The 8,883-nt window shown below is 52.0% G+C and overlaps 1 protein-coding gene across 1 annotated transcript; it reads left to right on the top strand.

Moving 5' to 3' along the window:
- Positions 1–2,545: 2,545 nt before the first annotated feature.
- On the top strand, positions 2,546–7,913 carry MAGOH (mago homolog, exon junction complex subunit). The gene is made up of 5 exons (XM_088465559.1): positions 2,546–2,684; positions 3,265–3,323; positions 3,657–3,767; positions 5,298–5,380; positions 7,693–7,913. Exons 1-5 carry the CDS (start codon positions 2,597–2,599, stop codon positions 7,790–7,792), a joined length of 441 nt encoding a protein of 146 aa, XP_088321685.1. The 5' UTR covers positions 2,546–2,596; the 3' UTR covers positions 7,793–7,913.
- The last annotated feature ends 970 nt before the right edge of the window (positions 7,914–8,883 follow it).

The raw sequence follows: 8,883 nt of genomic DNA, 5'->3' as shown, positions 1-8,883 counted from the left end.
AAACTATGGAACCTTTTATGTAAGTGTGCAGTGTTTAAGTATTAGGGGTTTGGGAAAAAGGGCGCTTCTGTATTTATGTAGTGAGGACTTTTAACTTGGGGAAGATGCGTACGCATGAAGCTAATAAACAGCGTTCGCATGCGGGGTATTATGCATTCGCTAATGTGCGTCGTGTTAATAGCGCAACGGTGGAATATGCGATCACATGATGCTAATAATAGCATCGCCGTATGTACTTAAGTGTGAGTTTCTCTAAAATGGCGCTGAGCGGCCATTCGCAAAATGGCATCGTGCAGACCTCATTTTTAAGATGGTGTCTTGTGGCCATTCGCAAGATGGGGTCGTTACAATCTAATTTTAAACTGATTCTGTCATAGCCAATTATCCAGCTTTGACAACAGTATAGACTCTGGGCACACTCTAGTGCCCAGAGTCTATAACGCCGCGCTCAGCTCAGTACGCTGCCGGCCGCCGGGCGAAGAGGAAGGGGCCTGTGTCGGAGACTGCAGACGGGCTGCCTCCTCTCTAGAAATGCCCCTGCTGCACCTATTATAGATACGTCAGTGCGGTGACTCCTCTTTGTATCTGCTTTACACATATAATTACATACTGGTGCCTCTGCTTACCCCCCTACCTGTCCTGATAACTGAGGTCCGGTCCTCCTGTCCCCACAACGAGGATGTCTGCCTGGCCTGCTGGGAATGTTGGGAGTTTATGTCCTGTTACCGTTGTACTGTGGAGCGGACGTTATACCCACCTGTCACTGGGGAGGGAGGGGCAGAGGGTAATCATACCCTACAGCAGCATGGTGATATATTGTGTCATAGGCCCATGAATGACATGATGTGATTGTCCCTATAATCTAGGTCTGACCCCTCCAGCTGCATCTTATGTCATTATACCTCTCCACGTGCCCCTTTAATGCCATTAGTCCTCTCCAGGTGCCCCTTATCTGCCATCACCCTTCTCTAAATGACCTTTATATGTCATGCGACTTCTCCACATGCCCCTAATAATTCATATATGCTACCAGAATCCCCCCATTTACCTATGAGACTAGAGCCCATGCAGAGATGAGGTGGAACTTTCTTCTTCCGACTCTCCCCGGAGCGCACTGACCCTGACTGCCACAGGTAGTGCAGAGGAGGTCATGTGATGTGCCTGCGGGTCCTCCATCAGCCAACGGCACAACCACGATTCCAAATCCAGGAGTCCGGTGGACGCCGTGCCGCTTTAATGCTGGCCATACACTAGTACAATTTTCGGGCCGACTGACCGGTTTTAGGCACGTCGTACGAAGAATCGTGTGGAAATCGTGTAGTATTAAGGTGGGATACGATCTGATGCGCGCTCCCGCTGCTGTTCTATCGTCTCGTATGATCAGTGCAGCCCATAATATCCATCGTAATCGTATGCAGATCGTGTGTGTAACAAGCACCAAATCGTGGAGTCAGGAGCGCCGGGGAAATGGTAAGATGAATCGCGCTACATGGCGCTAGTGTATGGCCAGCATAAGTGATCCGTGTCACGTCTGGCACACGTGTGTCGTGGGCGGATGACCCCTGACCTAGGTGAAAGCACGACTGTACAATAATAGGAAATGTGCTATAAAGCTCCATGTACTGATCTGTAATAGTCACTGTCAGAGATGCTGGTGAGAAAAGCCGCTTATTACCCACACAAGTGACATTATAAGGAGACTAATGTACGCACATCGCGTCAGGTGGCCGCCATTTTCCACATCATCTGAGTTTCCAATACTTACCGGGGTTAGTGCGGTTGGACGTGCGGCCATTTGTGCGGCGTATCTTGCGCTAAGCGTAGCTGCATATGTGCGGACTCTTTATGCTACTTTCCAATACACGTATCGCTATTATTATACACATTACTATACACTTATAGTCGCCCATTTTACTCCCAGTGCTGCATCGCCTCCATTTTCATTCTTCCCATACTGACGGCTGCCGTGGAGGCGCAGCACCGGCTCCCTACACGACGCGTTTCACCTCCCAGCCCCATAGGGGAGCGCAGGAAGAGGCGCAATGTAAGCTGGCCATATGCACCGGATTTGTGCGCACTGCGCCTGTACATTGCGCCCTGGACCAGCCGTCTAATCGCAGCTGAGCTGCTGACCCCTAAGTTTCATTTTTTACACATCAAAGTTGTGGAGCAGATAAATGGCTGGATGAGGCAGCATGGTGGGACTTGTAGTTCTACAGCAGCTGGGGAGTGACAGGTCCCCTGATAATACATTATTACACCTGCCCCTCTCTGGTGTGAGACGCCATTATCCTGCAGCACTAGGAGGAGCGACTCCGGGTCCCTCACTCTGTGCTGGTTGCAGCCCGCCATGTTTCCGCAGACCAAACTCTATGGGGTCCCAATGACATCACACAGGGAGGGGACACGGTGCAGCGCGGCCTCTAGTGCCTGCCCGCCATAGGACGATGTAAGACCCGCCTCTTTCTCCCATTGGTCTGCTCTTTCCGGCCCAACCAATGGTCGCTGGCTGCGTCTCCTGTCCGTACAGTTATTACGTCACTGGTGTGCGACGTTGTGTGCGGTGTCGTCATTTAGGAGCGCGTACGGTAACATCATGGGCAGCGACTTCTATCTCCGCTACTATGTGGGGCACAAGGGGAAATTCGGGCACGAGTTCCTGGAGTTCGAGTTCCGGCCGGACGGTGAGACCCGGGGGGGGTGTGTGCTGTACAGCCGCCGCCAACACAGCCGGAGCATCGGCGGGGGGCGGCAGGGGGACCGGAAGGGGAACACAATGGGGGGGACATAGCGGGCAGGGGACACATTGAGGCTGGTGTGGGGGTAGCATTGGGGGGCACATTGGGGCACTGGTGTGGGGGGAGCCCTGGGGGAGGGGCAGGGGGGACCTTCTGGAGATATTGCGTGGTCTTGTGCTTGTGTTCATGAGCAGTGACCCCCCCCCCCCCCACACACACACACACATTGTAGCACCGGCGCGGCCTCCTGGGGGCGGTCTAGCGCCGGCGCGGCCTCCTGGGAGCGCCGTGGTGCCCGCTTATGATGATCTGTGGCTGCGACTCGCTCTGTACTCTGATCCCATCGTTTCCTAACGCGTCATTATATGTAACCGTTCCCAATGCAGAGCGCGATGTAATAATGGCTCTGACATAAGTGATGTGTAATAACCTGCAGGCGCCAGTCTGCGTGTAATGTGCCCGCTGCGTAGCTCTGCCCCTTCCAAGGCGAATATCCGTCTATTTACCAAATCCCTTTATTTTACAGGTAAACTGCGATACGCCAACAACAGTAACTACAAGAATGACGTAATGATCAGAAAGGAGGTGAGTCTTGTGTTAGCGCTGCCGCCATGTCCCCGTTACGCCGGCTGTGAGTGTGGCTACGGCCTGATGAGTGAGCCCCGCTTACGCCCTCATTACAGCGGTGATTGGCTATAAAAGACTCATCCTTTTCCTCCCATATGTTTCAGCCTCTCACCCTGTAAATGACTACGAGGGGTTCATGTACAAGCCGCGACGTCTCGCTGTGTTTAAGCCTAAAATGTAAAAAGTCAGTGTTGGCAAATCGCCCTGTGTGGTAAGCTGCCGCTTAGTAAATAGACCGGCAAGCCTCCCTGCCCCCCATCTGCTAACGGATTGTGCTGGCTCTCGTTCCAGGCGTACGTACACAAGAGCGTGATGGAGGAACTGAAGCGGATCATAGATGACAGTGAAATAACAAAAGAAGACGATGCCTTGTGGCCTCCGCCTGACAGAGTTGGCCGACAGGTGTGTTCTGTTCCTATCCTGAAATATGTGCAGGCTCCGGGCTGACGTCCTCAGCACACTGGTGCCTCTAACCTGTATGGTACCCACGCTGCCCAGGAGTCTTGTCATGGCGTCTAATCGCTGTCAGATCCCCTACAGGGAGTACGATGATGGTGCTTTAATCTGGTAGTGACTACGTAACCCCTCGCACAGGTCACCAAAATATCTATATGTACTATTCATATATAAGATTATTTTTATTATTTAACAATAACATGTTGACCCTTTTTCTCCAAAGTAATGGAAAGTGAGGACCCCTCTGTATTATAAGCATCAGAGGTTAGTATTCATGGTGAGAGGACCTCCCTGGTCACAGCGGAACCAGGTCTCCAGTTTCCACATGAGATGGGTGTGCTGGGACCCCCGCTATGAGCCTATGCTGCCTCTGCCCATTAATGATAGCTACTGATTACTAATTATAATACATAGCTTACCACTCCCCATTACATTATAGGGGCTAGGCAACACACCAACACTTAGTGTAACTACACACACATCCTGTCTGACTGCGCAGTTCACATGGGGTCACAAATAAATAAAAAGTGAAATTGTCCTGAAAACAAAATCTTGTACTTTTTTTGTATAAAGATGAAGTTGTTGCTGGGGACGGGGTCTGCAGTAATGTAATAAGTCACTAATGAAATGCTGTAGATCACAAACTCTGTCCTCAGGACCTAAAACAGCGCATGTTTTCCAGGTCTCTTCAGAATCACAAGTAAAATAATTAGCTCCATCTGTGGATCTTTTAAAATGTGTCAGGATGACCAGGAAAACATGACCTGTGTGGGGTCCTGCAGACCACTGGTATAGGGCATTGTGTTACTCTGCTGGTCTGGTAGCGGAAAATAATTTCAGATACAAATTCAGTGCTGTATGTAAGTAGGTTTATTTTACTTTTGTCTTCACATTTTCATTAAAAACATTCAATTGTCAACTACAATTAGAGGTTACAGTGTGAGGTGAATGGAGTATAACGGTGTAAATTATATCGGTACTCTAACAATTACGACTAAGTAGACGTAGCCACAAGTTATAGTAATTTTCTCAAGATCCAGGCAATGTTGAATTGGGAAAATGTTATCTGATGATGGCAGTGTCTGTTCCTGCACATAACCCCCTCCCTCCCTCATGTGATGATGGCAGAGTCTGTTCCTGCACATATCCCCCTCTCGCCCTCATGTGATGATGGCAGTGTCTGTTCCTGCACATATAACCCCCTCCCTCCCTTATGTGATGATGGCAGTGTCTGTTCCTGCACATAACCCCCTCCCTCCCTCATGTGATGATGGCAGTGTCTGTTCCTGCACATAACCCCCTCCCTCCCTCATGTGATGATGGCAGTGTCTGTTCCTGCACATAACCCCCTCTCGCCCTCCTGTATGTGATGATGGCAGTGTCTGTTCCTGCACATAACCCCCTCTCGCCCTCCTGTATGTGATGATGGCAGTGTCTGTTCCTGCACATAACCCCCTCTCGTCCTCTATGCTGCAGGAGCTGGAAATCGTCATTGGGGATGAGCACATCTCTTTTACCACGTCGAAAATTGGTTCCCTTATAGATGTGAATCAGTCAAAGTAAGTGTCGTTGCGCGTCTGTCTGTCTGTCGTTTTATTTTTTATTTTGTTCTTTTTTTGGCTGGTTTTCCATAAAGTCATTATATAATGGGAGTGTTGGGTAAGTACATAGGGTTGGGATGAGCATCCATTGACCTGCATGGCGGATCGGCTTTGTGTGGCCGGGGTGTTGTACGTATATACCGGGTACAGTACAATAAGCACAGTGTGCGTTTGCGGTTAATTGGCTGTGACGCTGTTCGGTTGCACATATAAATATTCTATAGGGTACTCGGCGTGCATCCGGAATGGTCGCACTGCGTTTTTCTGTATCTGCGCAGATTTTTCCATTCACCCCATAGAGGGTGTGCGATGGGCTACTGTAATAAGGGGTAATGATTTGCAGCAGGACATTGGGGAGGACTGGGTTTCCCCCGTGGTGCTGGAGCCTAAGTCACTTTTATGAAGCCGCCTTTGCCCAGATGTACGAATACGTCCCACAATTCCTGGTGTTATGTGTCATGCACTACGCACAGCTGCAGGGTCTTTCTCCGGGGGTTGGTGGTAGATCTGCGCTTTGTGCTGCGTATTGCTGTCCCCAGATTAGCGAGCGCTGTATTTCTATAGGGAGCTGCTGTATACGCCCCGTCCCACTGAGAAGAGACTTTAGCTGCAGCTGATCTTAGACTCTTTCTAGGGTCCTGGGTACACACGGGAGCGATATTGGCCTGAGGCGTGGTTTCCGGCCGAATTGAAATTACCTATCTGCCGGATCGTACAGTTTGTGCGGCCAATCTGTGCGCTTGTTAGTGAGAGCTGCCGGATCGTACAATGTGTGCGGCCAATCTGTGCGCTTGTTAGTGAGATCTGCCGGATCGTACAGTGTGTGCGGCCAATCTGTGCGCTTGTTAGTGAGATCTGCCGGATCGTACAGTGTGTGCGGCCAATCTGTGCGCTTGTTAGTGAGATCTGCCGGATCGTACAGTGTGTGCGGCCAATCTGTGCGCTCGTTAGTGAGATCTGCCGGATCGTTCAGTGTGTGCGGCCAATCTGCGTGTGTGAGATCTGCCATCCGTGCTACACAGCCAACCGGATGATATGGAATTCGGTGACGTGCCAGCATGTCGCCCAGATACTCCTCATCTAGCGTGTACCCAGCAGGTACTTTGTTTTGGCTGAATGGCCCCTGTCAGTGAGTATACAGTCCCCTCCTTCCATCCCCTTCCCAGGAAGGACGAGTGTCTTCACCCTCCTGTAGAACAGAGGCCTCATGTTTGATACTAGTTCCCCGCTGTGGGGGTGCAGGGGGTGTCCTCAGTATGCTCTGTAGGCTCCTATATATTATGTGACCATTTCAGGGCACATTTGAAGCCAATTTAATTATTTATTAGCGCAATCACAGCTGGTGGTAATATTGTACATTTGCCGCAAAATAATCCTGTTGGGTGACCATGAAGATCCTGTGACAGTAACAGACTCGCTGTACACAAGAAGGTGCTGCGAGCACCTGGCCGGCTGTAATACGGGGCTCTGATATAAGGGAGGGCGAGCACCTGGCTGGCTGTAATACAGGGCTCTGATATAAGGGAGGGCGAGCACCTGGCCGGCTGTAATACGGGGCTCTGATATACGGGAGGGCGAGCACCTGGCTGGCTGTAATACGGGGCTCTGATATACGGGAGGGTGAGCACCTGGCCGGCTGTAATACGGGGCTCTGATATACGGGAGGGCGAGCACCTGGCCGGCTGTAATACGGGGCTCTGATATATGGGAGGGCGAGCACCTGGCTGGCTGTAATACAGGGCTCTGATATAAGGGAGGGCGAGCACCTGGCTGGCTGTAATACGGGGCTCTGATATACGGGAGGGCGAGCACCTGGCCGGCTGTAATACGGGGCTCTTATATATACGGGAGGGCGAGCACCTGGCCGGCTGTAATACGGGGCTCTTATATATACGGGAGGGCGAGCACCTGGCTGGCTGTAATACGGGGCTCTGATATAAGGGAGGGTGAGCACCTGGCCGGCTGTAATACGGGGCTGTGATATAAGGGAGGGCAGATCTCTGGGGGCGGAGGGTATACTGGGCTCTGATATAAGGGAGGGCGAGCACCTGGCCGGCTGTAATACGGGGCTCTGATATAAGGGAGGGCAGATCTCTGGGGACGGAGGGTATACGGGGCTCTGGGGACGGAGGGTATACGGGGCTCTGGGGACAGAGGGTATACGGGGCTCTGGGGACAGAGGGTATACACATCTTGTAGGGAAACGTTCCTGTACTGTAGTATTGAGTTATGTTTATGTAGCACCTAATATCTGTCCATCTATCTTCCAGGGACCCTGAGGGACTGAGAGTTTTCTATTACCTTGTACAGGACCTGAAGTGCCTGGTCTTCAGCCTGATTGGACTTCACTTCAAAATCAAACCCATCTAGTTCTCTGGTGGAACAGGAGCATTTTATTTTATTTTGGATGCGAATGCTGATAGTTATGTTGTGTTTTGTAATGTGTCTCTTTTACAGATCTGACTGTTTATTAAAATGTTGATTAAACTTTTTAGATTGTTTGTGTGACCCATATTCCCCCCCCCCCCCATGCGTCAGTCTAACCCCCTACATGTTGGCGCAGGAGTGAATGATCTGGGACGCTATCTATATCTAACCTATTGTCCGTCAAGCTGTGGTTCAACTCCTGTCCTCGGGTCCCACCAACAGGCCATGTTTTGTGGATGTCTAATTATGCACAGGTGAGTTACTCTATGTTGCTGGGTCAGTAGTTATCCCTCCTGGTTCCACAGACAGAAATCCTTACAACATGGCCTGTTGGGCAAACCTGAGAGTTGAGGTTCAGAGCCGCTGATTTATTCAGTCACTGCCATACACTCGCCCCGGCCTCGCTGTGACCGCTCGCCCCCCGGCCTCGCTGTGACCGCTCGCCCCCCGGCCTCGCTGTGACCGCTCGCCCCCCGGCCTCGCTGTGACCGCTCGCCCCCCGGCCTCGCTGTGACCGCTCGCCCCCCGGCCTCGCTGTGACCGCTCGCCCCCCGGCCTCGCTGTGACCGCTCGCCCCCCGGCCTCGCTGTGACCGCTCGCCCCCCGGCCTCGCTGTGACCGCTCGCCCCCCGGCCTCGCTGTGACCGCTCGCCCCCCGGCCTCGCTGTGACCGCTCGCCCCCCGGCCTCGCTGTGACCGCTCGCCCCCCGGCCTCGCTGTGACCGCTCGCCCCCCGGCCTCTGGCGCATGTCTGAGGGTATTACTGAGCTGGACGGGAATCTCTGTAAATCATTAGACAGGTGGAGCCGCTGATGGGGTTACTGGGAACTGGAACCGGACACTTTGGGCTCATTAGCTATTTTGCAAACGCAGCGTTGATTATTTTCCTGGTCTGAGTAAGTAGAAAGTCTTAGGGTCAAAGAGACCCAGCAACCACCAGCAGTGACCACGTCCGTCCTTCCTTCTGTTCCATACCCCTTAGATGAAGGCTCTCCCCCTCTCAGGACATTACCGTCTGCTAAACTATAGACACC

Source organism: Taudactylus pleione, unplaced genomic scaffold (assembly GCF_031769625.1).
Source record: "Taudactylus pleione unplaced genomic scaffold, aTauple2 ptg001992l, whole genome shotgun sequence".
Classification (NCBI taxonomy): domain Eukaryota; kingdom Metazoa; phylum Chordata; class Amphibia; order Anura; family Myobatrachidae; genus Taudactylus; species Taudactylus pleione.
Note: the sequence above shows the minus strand (reverse complement) of the source record. Positions and strands in the feature narration are given on the sequence as shown.